The 19,511-nt window shown below is 40.9% G+C and overlaps 1 protein-coding gene across 8 annotated transcripts in view; it reads left to right on the top strand.

The window, feature by feature from the left end:
• The window catches only part of LOC148030047 (phosphoinositide phosphatase SAC6-like), a 75,838-nt gene extending 56,541 nt beyond the window's left edge, over positions 1-19,297 (top strand). For 4 of the 8 annotated variants that reach the window (XM_087686317.1, XM_087686316.1, XM_087686318.1 and 1 more), the window contains 2 exons: positions 18,061-18,127; positions 18,265-18,599. In XM_087686317.1, coding sequence (XP_087542443.1) covers positions 18,061-18,127; positions 18,265-18,392 — 195 coding nt within the window. In that variant the 3' untranslated portion in view covers positions 18,393-18,599. Of the gene's footprint in view, positions 1-18,060; positions 18,128-18,264; positions 18,600-18,699; positions 18,850-19,069 lie in introns of those variants that run through there. The other 4 variants (XR_015692124.1, XR_015692123.1, XM_087686319.1 and 1 more) reach the window with 4 other exon arrangements.
• The last annotated feature ends 214 nt before the right edge of the window (positions 19,298-19,511 follow it).

Here is a 19,511-nt window from a genome sequence, read left to right as displayed (position 1 = left end):
CACACTGTGTAGACAGTAGAGAGAGTGAGAGTGTAGATACAGCTTGATACACGTTAGATTCCAAGTGTGTAAGTGAAAGTATAAAGTACAACCCTTAGACCTTAGGGTTGTGTAAGTGCCTTAAGGTGTGTTTACACCCGAAAGTGTGTAAAGTGCGGTAAGTGACCGAACTGTGTAACATAAACACATAAATAGAGAATAATGTGACTTGGGGAAAAAACCTCTCTTATGAAGAGTAAAAAGTGCCCCAGTGTCCTATTGCAGATCACCAATACTCCTCTGTGAGCGTAGGTGTGAGTCAAACCCAACAAATCCCCTTGGAGTGAAAAGCGATCAGCATACAAGGATCATCCACCAAAGTAGATCAAATTTGAAGTATTGCAAAATGCTTTAAATTTGTTGTGAGGAAGAGCTTTGGTGAATATGTCTGCCACACTGTTTGTAGGACAGTAAACAAGGCTGATATCCCTTGCATGTAACCTCTCTCTGACAAAGTGATAGTGGATCTCTATGTGTTTTGTGTGTGTATGAAACACTGGGTTCCGTGCCGCTGCAATGGCACTCTTAACTATCGATAAATAAAGGAGTAGGGTCCGTGATAGATACATCGAGATCAACCATCAAACCTCTCAACCATACACATTCAATTGTAGTAGTGAAAGCTGCCTTGTATTCGGCTTCATGAGACGATGTGGCAACAATGGATTGTTTCTTGCTAAGCCAAGAAATGCAAGATGGGCCAAGAAAGAAACGGTTTCCACTTATAGAGTGACATGAATCAAAATCACCAGCTCAATCTGAATCGCTGTACTTGTAGAGTGATGTGAATCGAAATCTCCAGCCCAATCTGAATCACTGTAAGCATGTAATTGTAGCGGTCCCCCCTTGGCATAAAGCAATCCAAGAGTCCTAGTACCTTGCAAGTAACGGAAAACATGCTTCACAGCTTGCCAATGTGACATGTATGGATTGCGCATATATTTGCTTAGGGATGAAATTGCAAATTGAATATCTGGCCTTGTGTTGCACAAATAAACAAGACATCCAATTGTTGGAGCATATGTATGAATGTCAAATAGATCAGTGTCATCATGCAAAGACAACTTGAGTCCAGTCTCCATCGGTGTGCTAATTGGCTTGCAATCTTGCAAGTCAAATCTCTCAAGGAGTTTACCAATATATATGGACTGTGACAATCCAATGTCTCTAGCATCATGAATAAATTGAATGCCCAAATAGTAATGCAAAGGCCCCAAGTCTGACATTTCAGAAGTTTGTTGCAAATTTTTGAATGCTGAAATCTGATAAGCATGTGTCCATGTGAGTAGAAGATCATCCACGTAAAGACAATTGACCAGCAAGGATTCCCCCTCTTTGCATATATAAAGAGTAGACTCTGATGGGTTGTTAATGAACCCTTGGCTGAATAAAAAGGCATCAATTTTTGCATACCAAGCTCGTAGAGCTTGCTTCAAACCATACAAAGCCTTTTTTAGCTTGCATACCAAGTGCTCGGATCCTTCAACTACAAAACCCATGGGTTGTTGAACATGCACTTCTTCTTGAAGTTCCCATGTAAAAATGCAGTTTTGATGTCAAGCTGGTGCACAATCCAACCATAATGGGCAGCCAAAGCAACCATACACCCAATGGTAGTCATATGGGATGTAGGAGCGAATGTCTCCTCATAATCAATGCCTTTCTTTTGTGCATAACCTTTTGTCACAAGCTTGGCTTTGTACTTATCAATGGATCCATTTGCTTTTCTTTTTAGCTTATAGACCCATTTAGTACGAATAGCTTTCTTTCCAACAAGCAGTGTAACTAAATCCCATGTTTGATTCTCCATGATATAATCAAATTTAGCTTGCATTGTTGCCATCCAAGGCACACTCTATTGTGCATCCTCAAAAGAATCAGGCTCCTCATCATCAAGTGTGTTTGTTGCCATAACAAACTCCATTGTGTTAGCATGTCTTCTAGTACGATCAGCAAGAGGAGTATCCAAATGACTGCCTTTTAAAGTTTACAAGTAACATCATGTAGATGTGCTTGTCTTCTAGTATACGATTAGCAAGAGGAGTATCTAAATGACTGCCTTTTAAAGTTTACAAGTAACATCTAGGCGTTTGTCTAGCCTCTTGATTATGTGCATGCTCTTGATGAACCTCAAGTTTAGCATCTTGCTGAATATTCAGATCAGCCATAGGCTGAATTTCTGCATTGTTAAATAGAGCAGCTGGCTGAACATTTCATTAATTTAATGAAGCTCCAGTTGTATCACCAAAAGAAATAGGAAACAACCCTTCAAATACATCATTTGCAGCCTGACATGTGTCAAAACTAGCAAGCTTTAATTCCGATTTTTCATCAAAAATCACATCCCTACTAACAAAAACTTCCTTGGAAACAAGATCGTACAATTTGTACCCTTTGCTCTCTTTGTTGTACCCCTCAAATATGCACTTGACAGCCTTATTGTCCAACTTCTTTCTCAATACTTTGGGAATATGAGCATATGCAAGACACCCAAAAGTATGAAGTGACTAACTGAAGGTTTACGGTAGTTCCAAGCCTCAAAAGGCGTGACATTTTTCAATGCCTTGATAGGGTACTTACTCAAAATATGATAAGCACACATAATTGCTTCCATCTAAAAACCATGTGGCAATTTTTAAGCTTTTAGCATACATTTGGCCATCTCCATGAGTGACTCATTCTTCCTTTTTGCAACCCCATTTTGTTGTGATGTGCAATGTCTTTTTGCTTCAAAAAAAGTAGAGCCATCAATGGCTTTCAAGACAATCTCTCCAATACCTCTAACAGAATAAGATGCATTGTTGGCATATTGCACAGATTTGCCAATAGAAGCTACAACAATAGGGGTAAACAAATCCCTACGGGATGTAATGTGCTTGGGAGCACCATTGTCAAAGAACCAAGTGCTAGCATCCTTTGTAGAGTTGAATGCTCCATCTACCCAAGAAGAATCATAACTGCAAGCCTAAAAACAGTAGTCACGGTCAACAACAAACGATACAGACTCTGTAGCAGTAGCAGTAGAAGGTGCATTAGAAATAGACATCCCAGACTCCTTGACAATGCATTTCTTGCATTCTGTGATGTAGTGACTTGGATTTTTACAATAATGGCACTTACCCTTCTTGGCTTGTGTGCTCCCTGCTTCTTGTTGTTCTGTGAAGTGCCAGAACTTCCATAACTCTGCGGAGTATTCTTAGACTAATTGCCCTTGCCCTTCTGTCTTGCCATAAAAGCCTGTTCTGAGGCTACAACATCCACCCCACCTGTTCTTCCTTGTTTGCTCTTCTTCTAGTAGCAAAATAACCAATTAAAGAAAGGTAAGTGGCCATGGAGAAATTCTCATTGTGAGGTTCAATGCCTTTTGAAAGGCCAAATAAGAAGGTGGCAAAGAATTCAAAGTAGTAGAGATCATATGTGCGTCAAAATAATACTCATCTACGTTCATCAACTGCTTACCCAAGTCCTGAATTTTGTTAAGATGATCTTGCATAGCATCACCTTTGTCCATCTTCACATTTTCAAGCTCCTTTTTAAAGAAAGAAATGCGTGTCTCATTTTTTCCAGCAAACATTTGCTCAATTGTAGGCCATGCTACTCATGAAGAAGTAGCATACTGTATATGTGGGATTATGGACTGTTGAACTGCCAATGCAGTAAGTGACAATGCTTGGGCATCCCAAGTGTCCCAAGCCTTGTGTGTAGCTACACTTTGGGGTAGTGACTGAGCTAGAGCTAGCCTCTGATCATCTCCTCCTCGGGGAGGAGTTGCAGGAGCCACAACTCCAGGATGGACTTCTTTACCACTAATATACTCCCAAAGATTTTTAGCAATGAGCACATTCTTCATCATGAAGGACCACAAAGAATAGTTATTGCCATCCAACCTATTCTCTTTAGATATATAAGTGAATACATCACTTTGTCCTTGATTGGCCATGATAAATGTCACTCTTCCAAAAGGCGCAAGAGCAATAACCAAAGCTGGATTAACTTGGAAATCTGCAAATTTCCAGAAATTACATCAAACACCAAGCTGTAATTAACAAAATTGTGTCACACTTGATCACTACTATCCAATGTACCGAAATTTCCATAGATTTCAGCAGATAGCACTCTGTCCAATACACAAACAATGCTCAGCAGCATGAAAGATGCAAAAGCCCCAAAATTTAGTTGGCCAATCTGCAAGATTTCAGTCAATTTCAGATTGAATCTTCAGTACATGTGTCAATGTCTGCCAAACATGCAAAAGCCCCAAATTTTCTGACCCAAATTTCAAGAAATTTTTGTGGTTTGTGCCCAAAAGCACTCGCTGAAGTAGAAATGCACCTTTCTTGCAAAAAAAACCCCTTGCTGTAGCTCTGGTTTCCTGAATAAAGTGATAAAATATACATGTCACCTTCGAGATGAGCTGGGTGGATGCCAAGACTGCCTAGATTGGTGGCGGTGACTTGGAGGAGCAGCAGAAGTTGGTGCTGAGGCTAGTGACGGAGTTGGTGGTCTTGGCGGTAGCTGATAGTGACAGGAGGAGGAACTAGCAGAGGTGGCGCTACAGGGCGGTGTTGGCTGGAGCACAGGTGGAGCTGGCTGCCCTGGCGAGAGGCAGGTGTGGCAGGTGCAGGCAGTGCTATAGGCAGCTCAAGTGGAGTAGGGGGCAACAACTGGAAGACGGTGGCGGTTATTGGGCGACGGCCATTGCAAGACGATGGCCACAGGGCAGGCGATGTAGTAGTGCTAACTAGTCAGGGGTAGGAACAGGGTGGTGACCCTGCTGGTTGATTGGGAGGAGCTAGACCGGGCGAGCCTGATGAGGCTCACAAGAGTGTTGCAGCTGATGGAAGTTGGCCTGATGAACCTTGAGCTTTGATCCCAAATGTTGAAGATGCAGATGGCAACCACTAGCTCAACACAAAATGTAGACAGTAGAGAGAGTGAGAGTGTAGACACATCTCGACACACGTTAATTCCAAGTGTGTAAGTGAAAGTACAAAATACAACCCTTAGACCTTAGGGTTGTGTAAGTGCCTTAAGATGCGTTCACACTTGAAAATGTGTAAAGTGCGATAAGTGACTGAACTGTGTAACATAAACATACACTTAGAGAATAATGTGATTGGGGAAACTGGGTTCGAAGCCATTCCTTTGACACTTTTTACTCTCTTATGGAGAGTAAAAAGTGCCCCAGTGTTCTACTGCAGATCATCGACACTCCTCTGTGAGTGTAGACATGAGTCAAACCCAACAAAAATTATCGGGCAGTCCCTTGCTTTTTAATATACAACAACTTATTTGCATAAGAGTGCAAATCTTCCTTTCAGCAATACCAAATTGCCGAGGGGTCATCCTAACAATGGCTTGATGTGTAATGCCATGATTAAGCAAATGTGTCTCAAAAGCATGAGACACGTACTCCCCCTCTCTATTTGTGCAAAGTATTTGTACTTTTAAGCTAGTTTCAGCCTTCAGCTTTGCAACAAGATGTTTAAAATGCATGAGTACATCAGATTTTGCCTTCAGTCCATACACCCATGTATACCGAGAGTAGTCATCAATAAATGTAACAAAGTCAAGATAAACCCCAAGTGCACGTGTGCTCATGGGACCACAAACATTAGAGTGAATAAGTTGCATTTTTTGGATAGCATACACTGTACCATTCTTTTTGAAGGCAAACCTATGCATCTTGCCCAAAATACATCCCTTGCATGCATGACGAGGTGGAGTCTCCATTGGAGGCAATGTGTCTACCATATGACACCTCTGAAGGGTCCTCACAAAGTTGGATGAAGCATCACTATCAGTAGATTTGTTGGCTGATGTCTCGTGGACAACCAAATTGAAGAAGTCATTTTCTTTGGTCACTTGATGGCTGTCCATCATCGCCCTTTTGTTGATTTTTTGCATTTTGCTTGACTTTTTCTTTACCTTTGAACTTGGAAAGCATAGCCACATCACTTGAACTCAATGCAACATTCTTCCGAGTCTGTTCCTCTTGCAACAAGAGGCCTTCTAACTCCACCAATGTAAGGGGCTACCAAACCCCCCATCACACCCCCCCCCCCCCCCCCCCCCCCCCCCGCGTCCCCCACCCCCAAACCAATGACAACATCAAAGAGGTGTGGAAACCAAGATATGACTTTGGAAGAGAGTTCAATGTGATGTTCAACAATTCAGCATCCTGAATTACCTCATCAACATTGGCAGATGCTCACAGAAATTGTGTATGTGAGTAAGGTGATCACCCTCATCCATGTTCACATTGGCCAACTCTCTGTGGAGAGAATATCTTGGCCTCATTGCATACTGCAAACATATGCTCAGGTATATTCCATGCTGATTTTGAGATCTTACAAGACCGAATGTGCAGAATAATTGCCTTTCTTTTACTGACAAGGCAATCAAAGAAAGTGCACGTGCATCCTTGGAGTCCCATTTCCTTTGATCCTCCGTAAGAGGGGTAGCAGCAGTAGCAACAATAACATCAACAACTTGTCCTCGAGTGCTACGTTGAGGTGTTTGAGATGCAATACCTCCTACTTGCTGCAAATCACGTGTAACACTTGCTCGCTACAAATCACTTGTAATATAGTCCCACAAGTCTTTTGCCGCAAGAAGGTTACAGACGATCAAACTCCACAACGGATAGTTTGTGCCATCAAATTTTTCTCCTAAGTGAGGGCACCAAGGATGTTGCTTTGATCATTATTCCTTGACATACCATGCTGTCAGTAAAGGCTAAATGGGCTCAAGGAATGAATGTTGGTCGTACAAATGGTCCGGTTGGCGTTGGTTTTGATGTAAATTCAGCAAATGCACCCTTTTTGTAGCAGCCAGTGTATGACAACTTGATACCCAAAGGGGCAGCAAAAGACTATGATGAGGGTGGAAAAGCAGTGAAGTTTTAGTTCTTCAGCGGTGTACAAGATAGGTTGAAAGATTTGATTTTCATTTAGAAGTTTGATGCAGTCTATTCAAGGGGAAACTTCATGGAGTCCTCGAAGATGCGAAAGGCAGCCACTTTCTTGAAAGGGAATGCATTATAGTGGTGGTCCACTCTTTTGATGCAAGGTAGATCACTGTCAACGTGGGTACAATTCAAGTAAATGTTTGTATCGAATTTGTTGACAAGTACCTTTGAGATGGACATCATGATAGCTTGGAATGAGTTGGATGCCATGAAAGAGCAATATGCATCGCATGCCAGAAGGTAAAGCATGATAGGCAAAAGATGCTGGGTTTGTTGCAACCCTTGCCTATTCAAGATAGGCCTTGGCAGAGCATTGCAATGGACTTTATTTTTTGAGCTTCCTAAGACATCTACAAGGAATAATGGGATATGGACTATTATTTGCAGATTTAGCAAACAAGCCTTTTTTATTCCGGTGAGGAAGAAAATAAAGGTTGATTATATGGCATGATTGTTTTTGCAGCACATCTTTAAGTATCATGGTATGCCAGAGTCGATCATTAGCGATCGAGACCCCCGGATAACCAGTTTATTTTGGAAGGGGTTGTTTGAGAATATGAATACCATACTGAAATTCTCATCATCCTTTCATCCACAGACAGATGGTCTGTTTGAGGAAGCAAATTTCACAGTGTTAGATCTTTTGAGGTGCTATGTTTCAGACCAGAAGACATAGTGAGAGCGGTATTTGTCCTTGGTTGAGTTTACTTACAACAACACAGTGCATAGTTCTACAAGCAAAGCTCCATTTGAGGTGGTTGAGGGTGGCAAGAAGGTACCACCTATTCTGCAAACTAAGGATAAGATCTTTGAGGTTGATCGTTATGTGGAAAACTTGGATGTAGCCTATGCAAAGATAAAATATGCACTTCAAAGATTGCAAGAAAAGCAAAAGAGGGCAGCTGATTGCCACAGACATGCTTTGCAATTTGTAGAGGGTGATTATGTATTGCTGCGTTTTGAAAAGGTAAGGTTGAAAAAGATGAAAGGAAGAGAAAGATTGTATCCAAAGTTTAAGTATGAGATACTATGGGCCCTTTCAGGTGTTGGAGAAGATTAGTGATGTGGCATATAGCTGAAATTACTTCCACATTGGCGGATACACAATGCCTTTCATGTCAGTTTGTTGAGGCCTTTTCATGGTGATGTGCTAGAGGATATGTTTGTTGAAATTCAGCTTGAGGTTGAGGAGCTAGATGAGATTTTGGTACTTGAGCAGATTTTGGCACATATGGAAAGAAAGGTCAAAGGTAAAGTTTCCAGGAGATACTTTGTGAAATTTCAGAATTATTCACGAATGGATGGAAGAGGATGACTTGATAGACCATCCTCAATTGTTGCAGCTTTACCTAGATGCCTTTCAATCAGAGTGGAATTTAGTTCAGGCTCCTTCAAGTTTAGCAGAGCAAGAGTGTGGAGTATTGCATGATGCTCAAGGGGGAGGTAGCACTTCCACTCCTCTAGTTATGGACAACCCTTGTATGTAGTATATCTCGGATGTATTCAGCATGCATCCAAGATACTGCGCTGACAGTATGCTTGCCATGAGGTCACTACTTAGTGTACTAGTCACTGTGAGATATATGCAGATGAGTATGAGCTTCACCCGGGCACTAGAACTATACTTTGCATTAGCTTATGATCAATTTGTCATGAATTTTGTCTTAATTTTGAGACAAAAATTTTGATTAGTTTCAGCTCAGTTTTTGAATATCTTGAGAACTATTTATGGTCACTTTTTGGATCAGTTTTTGCATTGATTACTAGTCAGTTTTTGCAATGAGTTTGTGATCAATTTGGAGTCACATTTGTAGTAGTTTGTGATCAGTTCTCAGATCAACAACTGATCAATTTATTATCAAATTATACTCAGTTTTCAATGGTTTACATCTGGTTCCATGGACAACAACATATGTTATGATGCCATTGATGTTTTAGCCATGGTTTATGCTTGGTTATGCTATATTATGGTTTGGTTTTGCCAAATAAGTTGAGCTCATGAGAAATAGGCATGTCACATGATAATCTAACAATGTTTTTTTATAAGATTCTTTGTGAGTCTTATGATATGTTATAATTGGCTGGTAATTTTTAGCATGTGTTGGACATATGGAATGGTTGAGCAACATTGCACAATGTTGTATTAACTATGATGCCTTGTGGAAACTCGAATCCACTATTTTGCTTTTGATATATTTGGCAGTGCAATCGTGGACGATTGCATTGCACTGGACGATTGCAAGGATTTTAAGGGGGAGGGCTATCATGAGAACATGTATTTTTCAAACCTCACTTAACACGTGGATTAATTTTTAATCACATGGTTAAGTAAATGTTGCACATGTGAGGTGTAACTAGGGTTAGAGTAAATTTACGAGCTCGAGACTCAAGGAAATCATGGGATGTCAAAGGCAAAAGTTGCTATAAGTTATGCCACACAGGTACTTGGTTGTATCTGGTGCCAGTTGTTGACCTAGGTCATTCATTTGGCCATAAGTGTCAGTTGGTGACACTAGAGAAGTGGCGTTTAATGGTGCCTAATACCAATCTGATGGTCAAAGCTGGCACAAAGACACTTGGGAATGAAAGTTGCGCAGCTATTTTTATTATTGGCTAGTTAGATTATTTTTCAGGGCATTGAAATAATTATTAGATTAATTTTTGATATTTAAAGACTAAAAATTAATATTTAAATACCATTTGGGAAGGCTGTCACTTATCAAAAATGCCCATGTAAGATTGAAAAACTTCTTTAGAGGTTGGAGAGAGGTATTTTTAGTGTATTTAACTTGCAAGAGAGAGAAAGAAGATGCCGTTGGTCTGATTTGCAGCCATTGGAGGACCTTCTGAGGCAGCCAAAGGTGGGAGAAGATCAATCAATAGTAGGTGACAACATCTACATACTGTTGAGAGAGGGCAGCAGTAGTAAATGACTGATTTTCTTCAATTCTTTGCATCTTTAAGTTGTTGAGATAGGGCAGCAGCAGTAAATGACGTATTTTTTTAGTTCTTTTCGAAGAAAGTCTGAATTTTCTCTCACCTCAGCATTCTCTCTCATCTCCTATCCTTTATACAACATTGCTCCAAAGATTGCAGCATTGAGATCACCAGAGGCTGAGAAATTTCGGATTTCTCAGCTGTAAACCCTAATTTGTAGTAGAAATGAGGGTTTAGTAGCAGCCTTGGGAAGCATGCCGTCAAGCTAATAAACCATTCATCTCCTATTGCTGGCTAAGGTAAGAACAATCCTAATGATAGCCATACAAGTTGTATATGCAAAGGTGTCATGGAATCCACACCTAGCCGTTGCATAAAGCCCTTTGCAAACAACGAGCTGTGTCTTGTGCTTATCTAGAGTGCCATCACTACGGTACTTGGTCTTAAAGACCCATGTGACTCCAATCATATTTCTATGAGCGGGCCAATCCCAAATGCTATTCCGCTCAACTGTATCCAACTCTTGCTCCATAGCCTTCTTCCAATGTTGTGACTAAAACACCTCCTTCAAGGAGGTGGGCTCCCTATCATGAATGGCATGAGACACTCAATATGAACAAGCTTGGTGGAGTGTGCTTGGTTTCTTCGAGAGTGGTGCAGGCCATCCTATGAGTGTCACTCCTCAACCAAGCACGTTGTTGTTACTCCATGTACTGCCAATGTACAATTTTCCATATATGTTTCAATGTAACCAAGCACTCTACTATTACACCATGTTCTGGCAATGTATATTTTTTTAAAAGGATGGTAGTTATTATACTAGTAAATAACCAAACATAATTGTAGGAACACAAGTGTCTAGTAGGCTGATCATAGAAGTACGTGTATGGAATCTAATTGGTTGTATACTACACTAGTAACAACCAATTGGAACCGCACAAATCCATAACCATGAAGATAGTACTCATTGCAAATAACCAAACATAACTGTAGAAACACATGTCTAGTAGGCTGATCATAGAAGTACGTGTATGGAATCTGAAAGATCTCCAAACAACATCTAAATGCGTGAGCATATCTATACTAAGGAAGAAGAGGCATCACCCCCCTATTGAGCATCATACAATGCTCTAGATCTACGCTCTATTGAGCTTGATTGAGCTCGGATGAAAGTCAACTCCAATTGAAAAGCATCAAGGTAAAGTTGTAACAAATGAGGTGATTCTATGAAATCCTCCTCCTCCATCCATTTTGCATTAAGAGATGCATAGTTCTCAAACTTCACCAAATAGCGACAGGAGACTCTACCCTTGACCTTCCTTTTGTCATGTGCCAATATCTATTTAGGAACCAAAATTTCATGAAGTTCCTCAATCTTTGGCTGCATCTCATCATTATATCGTCAGGCACATCACCATGGAAAGGCCTAAGAAGACTCACATGAAAAGCATGTGAATCTTCCAATGATTAGGTAGCTTCAACCTATAAACCACCTTATCGATCCTTTGCAACAGTTGGAAAGGGCCATAGTACCTCGTGTTGAGTTCAGGAAAAAGACACTCTATACCCTTCATTTTCTTTAACCTGGTCTTTTCAAAGCGTAACAAGACCCAATCACCCTCTGCAAATGCCAAAGCTTTGTGGTGATGATCAACTGCTTTCTTTTGTTTTGCTTGAGTCTTTTTGAGAGCTATTTTTACTTTAGCATAAGCTTCATCCAAACTCTCGACATACTTGTCGATCTCAAAGATCTTATCTTTTGTATGCAAAATGGGTCGGAGTTTCTTTCCCCTTCCACAATCTCAAGTGGTGTCTTCCCAATGGAATTGTGCATTGTGTTTTTATTAGCATATTCCACAAGAGGCAAAAATTGTTCCCATTTCATTTTATGCTTAGACACAGCATTTCAAAAGATCTAAAACAATAGCATTTGCTTCTTCAAATTGCCCATCTGTCTGTGGATGAAAAGAAGATGAGAACTTTAGGGTAGCACCCATATTCTCAAAAATTTCTCTTTAAAAGAGACTTGTCATGTGAGAATCCTTGTCACTCACAATAGACCATGGTATGCCGTGATATTTAGAGATGTTCAACATGAACAATCTCTCCATATGATTCACAGCTATTTTTTTCCTCATCAGAATGAAATGAGCCTGTTTGCTAAATTTGCAAATAATGGTCCATATTGCATCATTCCTTGTAGGTGTCTTAGGAAGATCAAAGATAAAATCCATGGCAATGTTTTCCCATGGTCTATCAAGAATTGGCAAGGGCTGCAACAAATCCGATGCCTTCTATCGATCAAACTTGACCTTTTGATATACAATGCATGTGCGCACAAAGTGATCTACATCACATCTCAAGGCTGGCCAATAAAAGAAAGTCCCAACTGCTTTAATTGTAGTATCAATGCTATGATGCCCTGTAGACGGAGGTGCATGACTTTCAACCACGACCTTGGCCCTTAACTGCTTTGTAACACATAATTGACCATGCATCATAAGAAAGCCCTCTCTAAGAGTATAGTGCTCATGGTGCTGACCATCTGATAACAGATCATAGACTCTAGCAAAGTCCTCATCCTCTGGATATTGTGTCTTCATCTCATCTAACTCATGATGATATGCTATAGATACTGCAGAAACCTGTGGTTTCCTAGACAATGCATCAGCCACAACATTCTTTTTACTCTCCATGTGCACTATCTGAAAGTGAAATATGCATAAAAAGTTGATCCATCGTATATGCTTCTCAAATAGCTTAGTCTAAGTGAGAAAATATCGCAAAGTTTGATGATCTGTTTGTACAACAAAATCAGCCCCTAGCAAATAGTTTTTCCAAGTGGAAAGAGAGTGAATTATAGCAAGCAACTCTTTCTCATAAAGCTGCAAATTTTTCTTAGCACTCTATAAAATTCTACTCTCATATGCCACAACATGGCCTTCTTGTATTAGAGCTGCACCACTGTTGTTCCCACATGCATCACATTGAACAATGAAAGCTTTTCGGAGATTTGGTGAGATCAACGCTGGATCCGAAGCATGCTTTTCTTTCAGCTTATTGAATGCTGCACTTTCCTTATCAGCCTATGTAAATTTAACTCCCTTCTTCTGCAATGCATGAAGGGTAAAGCAATTTCAGCAAAGTGGTGTATGAACCTTCTATAGTAAGAACAAAGCCCGAAATAGCTGCATACATCATGCAAGGTTCTCAAATGAGGCCAGTTGCGTATTGCTTCCACTTTTGTAGGATCCATTCTAACACCATCCTTTGAGATATTATGCCCTAAGAAGTGAATCTCTAACATGAAAAATTCACTCTTTTTTGCATTGATAACTAGCTTGTGTTTTCTAAGTTACTTAAACAAAGTAGTCAAATGCATCCGATACTCCATCTCATTCTTTGAAAAGACTATGATGTCATCAAAGAATGTGCCAATGATAGACCTGTAGAGTCGAAAAATTCAATCCATCATGCGATTAAACATCGCAGGTGCATTTGTGAGTCCAAATGGCAAGACCAAGAACTCATATAATACAAAAGTGGTCCTAAATGGTATCAGAGCCATGGTGAGCATGGCTCAGCTTCCTTCTCTACTCTCTTAGCTTCTCTTCACTTTTGGTCAGCTCAGTGTTAGCTCATGAGCTCAGTTTCCACCTCTATTTCCACTTGGCCTTCCATGGTAGCCATAGTCAGTAGGACATACCTCAGTTAAAGCTTCTAGATCTCTCTCTACAGGCCATATCTTCCAGTGATTCCTTCTAGAGATATCTCCCTCTGCTCAAGGCGCTTCTCTATGCTACATAAAATCCTGACATTGGTGCCTTTCAAGCCCAGCATTGCAGAAACTCGCCATTGCTGCCTGAAATGCACCTGTCTTTGATCATACAACCCGCGTTGTCTCTACTCGCTACAATTCTTCCTACATGTATAGGGCATTTAAAGCCCTTGGTCTAGGCTATCGTCCCATCAAATGTCCAGCTGAATGATGCACGCCTTGATTTGTTGGAAGCGAAAAAACAATTGCTTCCAGGAAACCCTACTATGGCAGCCATAGCCACAAGCACCAAAGCTCATTGCTTTCTTTACGGTTGTGATTGAGGAGGGGTGTTGAGAGTTATGCAATCACACCCATGTGAAATCCCATAAGCACAGTGGAGAAAAAGGGAACCATCATGAGCCTATAAAGTGATGTATCTTCTTATCATTCAATGATGGAATACTATTGTACTTTGTCCTTTCAGTCATAGTCACTATCATACTCAAGATTGTGTTTATAAGTCCAAGCTTCCATCTTGGAACCTAATTCACTTGAGTAATAGTTGGTTTTTCTAATTTATGTCATCATGAACATTGTCTTTGTGTTTCATCCACCATAGCCATGCTCTAGATCCATGCATTTCAACAATTGTTGACTTGACGATGTTGACCAATGCTAAAGGTGATAGACCACCGATACATGCACTAAAATACATGGTACATGCAGCTCTTATAGATACACCTATGAGAGTTACGGAAGTAACCGCGTTGGGAAAAGGTTGCTTCAGGGTTTTCTTTAGCACTCCAGAGCAATTTGTAGTGGCGCTTGCTACTAGCCCATTAGATGTTTGGAGTGCAGTTGCCTTCTTTGATAGATGGATTGAGGGTAAGGATTATTCCATGCTCGGAGATGATACAACTATCACAATCTATTTTCCTAGCCTTGACAAATACTCGCCTCATATAGCGGCGATTGGTAGAACTTTTGTGTGTGTGATTCAATAGGAAACGGACTTTCACAGATGTAGTGTGGCAGAGGTGCCCCCTTCGCACTCATTAGTTAGGGTTATGATCCCTACTTCTACATCGGGCTCTCTTCCTTGAGCCGTTAGGATTCCATCTATGCACGGATGGCTCATGCTTCATATAGTTTATTACAAAGGCCTTTTGGTGCTTTGCTTTTAGGATGGTAGGCCACTTTGTAGCAAATTGACCTAGGATGTAGCAAAGGAGACATACTACTAGGCCTTGCTTGGACTCCTTTTAGGATGAGTGGAGAGGGCCATGCCTTGTAGGAGTGAGAGGGAGTGATAGAGGAGATGAGTTGCTAGACAGAGGAGACAAAGACAAATAGGGAGAGAGACAGGGACACGAGGGCTTCTTTCTAGACATGGATAGGGGATTGGGTGAATGGAGAATTCTTTTGCACTATAAGTTCTAGACACTCTAGACAAGATGTTAGGAGATTGAGGAGAGTAGATGGATCCCTTGCCCAAGGGCCATAGGAGATTGACTAGGCAGCCATGGATTATTATACTACCTTGTTGTGTTTGATGACTAGGCCTCCAAGCTTTGAGAGCCTAGAGGGATGTAGAGATTGTGGCAGAGTACCATGAAAGTGGTTAGAGAGAGCATGAGGAGATATTTGATGGCCTTATTCTCAAAGGAGATTGCAGAGGCCTCATTGGTACTACCATTAGGGAAGTCCTCGAGGGATAATGGATTAGCAAATAGGACTTTTAGGAGCATTTCAAGAGATTATGGCATTTGGAGATATGTTGGAGAGGCTATTCGAGGGATTGATTTACCTCACCCCAAAAGGCAATGGAGACAGGCTAGAGATCACCTAGTGGAGACCGATTACTTTGCTTGGAACAATGTGTAAAATTCTAGCAAAAGTGATTAGTCTTAGACCATCTATCTTGTGTCTTGATGCCAAACCTCATTCACCCTACCCAAATTGGGTTTGTTTGGGAGCACGGCATCTTGGACAATATTTTCGCCTTTTGGGTGTCCACAACTCTTGTCTGATCCAGGGGACACGACCTTCTTCTGCTTCTCAATTTTGAGAAGACCGACCATAGAGTTGATTGGGAGAGAGGGTACCTTGTTGAGGATGGGTTTTAAATAGTCCGATATTTGTGGATCAAAAGTGTATTGGCTCTCTATAATTAGCTCACAACAAGGCCAAGCCCTTTTTGGTGGGGCTAGAGGTGACAGATTTAGCGTTTAGAGATCAGTGAGATAGGGATGCCCCCTTGCACCTTGTCTTTTCTTATTTGTTGCAGAGGCCATGAACTCGTTGAGGAATAGAGCTATAGGCATTCAAGGCATCAGACTGCCCATATTTAGAATAAAATTGAATTCACAATTGAATTCATCAGACTGCCCATCCTAGAGTTTGAGTAATTGTTGTAGATTTTGCAGGTGATATGATTACTTACCTGGATGGGGGGTGAGGAGAATTTTAGGGCCTTTGTAGCTGCAATGGAGGTCTTTTGTAGCCTTCAGGAGCTCTTATAATTGGCACAAATCCTATGGAGGTCTTTTGTAGCCGTCAGGAGCTCTTATAATCGGCACAAATCCTATAGATTTTGGGTTCGTGACACACTCAGTAGCTAGATTGGAAGCCACATGAGAATTTCACTTGGGTCCCCCATGGCATTTCATTGAGATACTTAGGCTGCCATGTAGGCCTTGATATTTCTTCAGAGCAGCAGTTGGCACCCCTATTACTTAGCATAAGGCTGAAGCCATTATATTCGAGCACAGTGAGACTATCACTAGTAGGGAAGGGGGTAGTGGCAAACCAGAGTTGTTAGCTACCATGTGGTGTATTACTTCGTGCTAGGCCTTCTGTAGGTCATGCATCGGCTAACTGAAGCGACTCATCAAGAATTTCATTTGTCGGGCAGAGATGGTAGCCCCATGAGGGCTAAGGTAGCTTGGGATGTTATCATTCAGCCTAGATATAGGGGGAGTTTGGGGATTATTGACCCAGACAGTTAGAGCAGGGCGTTGATTGTGAAGCTTATTGTCAGGGCCTTCTTTTGGGGGAGGACTGGTGGAAGAAGCTACGACTATGGAGATTAGAGAGCATTGCCTATGTTCATGGAGGACCATGGCAGCCTAGCACACATTGGATATTTCAGCACATCCGAGCTACAGGGCTTGGGAACAGCTTTGAGGTCAGATGTGGGCATGGAGATTAATATCTGCAGGAGTTCACCAGGTTTATCCAGCCACTGTCAAAGACAAGTTGAGGCAGCCACTTCTCTTCAATCAGCTACTCAAGACAGAGAGAGGCCACACTGTTGGAGAGACCCTCCTGTCTTGGAGCAAGGTGGCTTCTTGCAGTGGCCACCAGTGGAGAGTGTTTCCTTTCCCATTAGAGATGGATGGCAAACTTAGGGGAGAGGATCTGGATTGGTCGAAGTTCAGAGGATGCTCTCAACAGAGGATTAGAGTTCTGGGTCTTTGGGTATACCACGAAACTGGGGAGGATGATCCAAATGAGCAGGATCAGAGTGGTGCCAGCTGCAGCATAGCATTGGACTGCCCTATGTATATCACAGCCTTTCCTTGCAGACTTCTAGAGAAGATTGGACAGCTAAATGGAACCAGACTAAAAATTGGGACATATTTATTGCAGAGACTCTCTCTTGGATCTGGATAGAGATTGTGCATACTCTGTGGGAGATTGGAGAGAATACAGGGCATTCAGAGACTTATGAGGAGGAGAGATGCTTTTCACAGGACACATTATTCCAGCACTTTCTTCCTTTTCCAGACCTACATGGTCTGGTATTATAGACCTCATGATTTTATATTCATGCAAGTTTTGTAGTAGACTCCCTTTGATACTTTTTTAAAATATGGAAGTCTCTTACATGGCTGCCTTCTATCTTGAATTTTGCCTTGGGATATTTTGTTCCAAGTAGTCTTATTAATAGAATTTTTTCTCCTCTGAAAAAAAAAAGATCCTGATGAACCAGTCTGCTTGGCTGACGTGAACTGAAGGCATGCATCAAGTTTATTAGTCTGAAAGTCATCTATTTCATTGTTACGACATTGTGTATTAATGCTGATCTTTATGATAACTGGTGCTGCTAAATGTAGATTATAACTGCTTACAAATCTCGTTGTTCTTGGATTTTGCAACTTCCAGTACTGCTTTTGGTTAATCGAAATTTGAATTTCCGCTTATTCAATGCTAAGCAGAGGAGCTTTTGTTGTGGGTCTTTAATGAGTGGTCTTAAAAGAGGGCTTTTATTATAAAAGAAAAGCGACTTTGTTAACCCCTCAATGGGTTATGCCTCATCTAAGACTACTTTTGGAATTGAAATATTATGCAGCATCTTCCACTTGTTTCGGGGGTAATATTGACTGGAATGACTTTGTCTGCAATGTCGATGAGGCAAGGTAAGCTGATCATTGAATTTGCTGTTCTTGTAGCCAGATACTTTTTCACTTAGTCTTCTTGCTCATTTGTTAACAGTTTAAATTCGTGTAAGTATGCTCATACTCAAATCAAATTTTGGCATGAGATTTGTGTGCAGCAAGGCAAAACACATACCACTTGCTGTTCTCATTAGTCTGGGCTAGCGTGACAGTCATCATCATGAGACTGGTGCGAAGCAACGGGCGGCACTTTACTAGCAGACCTCATTTATGCAAGTTGTTCTGATCAGCCCTTCAAATCTATGTATTGCATGGAGGAGCAACAAAGGCACATGTGAGTGTGGCAACAAGTCTCTAGTTAAAGCATGTAAGCCTCTATGTTTAAAGATCCTTTTCAAAGGCTTTTCTTCTGTAGTAGGGTAGAAGGGCAGTCCTGTGACACCTATTCTAAATTTCGGGGAAGGGGAAGTTTGGGGGTGGGTGGGTGTGTGATTTTGCATATGTGCTCCAATGAAAGCCTTTTGTTATATCATTCCATTCTACAGAAAATAACCTCAATAATTATTATAAACCTGTATGTTACACACTTTCAGCAGAGGAGCGATGATACCTACCCAAATTTCTGGGGTTGGTACTGGCATTTTTTATGGTTTTTGGCATCTCTATCTTAAACGGAGATACATGTACTGGCTGACTACAGTTGTGTGCTGTCATTTTTGTTATGGATGAATCTGTGTTTCTACTGTACAGCCACATGATGCATGATGTGTAATCAATTATAGTGGCTTCAAAACATCTTTCCTTATTGTAAGCATTGTCCTAGGTTTGAGATAAAATCTCTCATCAATGTACACTTTTATACCACTGGAATAGTCGCCCTCTATTGATCTTAATTTGGCATTTATGATGTACCTCTTGAAGGAGAAAATGATGAATAATTTGTGGTTGACGTTGTTCTAATAGGTATGAAGGCCTTGAATCTAGCCAAAGCCTACCAAAGAAGCATAGATATCAAGGAGTGAATTCATGGCAGTTGAGTAACATGAGTAGTGAAGATAAGCAAATCGAGACACTAAGGCAAAACATTTATTTACGTGAATTGAATCTTAGCTGCAAGAGGACATGATTTATGTCTTTTGTCTACATTTATAATTAACATAACAATTCATGAATCGATATTTTTTCCTACTAGATGAATCTTGATGCTTTTCATAGGTACAATTATCTCTTTATATTTGGAGAAATGTCCTTATTAGGACTTGGTTTGTGTTTTCTTTATAAAATTGGGTGAGCTTAGTATAATGAAGAGAGTTAATAGTAATAATATGGGCAAAACGATGGCCCATTAGAATGAGCTCAATAAATATTGAATGAGGTTGACTAGAGGAGGTACCAAATATACATC

This window comes from Lygodium microphyllum, chromosome 10, assembly GCF_053477565.2.
Source record: "Lygodium microphyllum isolate KBCC chromosome 10, Lygodium_microphyllum_v1.1.10, whole genome shotgun sequence".
Classification (NCBI taxonomy): Eukaryota; Viridiplantae; Streptophyta; class Polypodiopsida; order Schizaeales; family Lygodiaceae; genus Lygodium; species Lygodium microphyllum.
The sequence above is the reverse complement of the archived record's forward strand: the minus strand, read 5'-3'. Positions and strand labels throughout refer to the sequence as shown.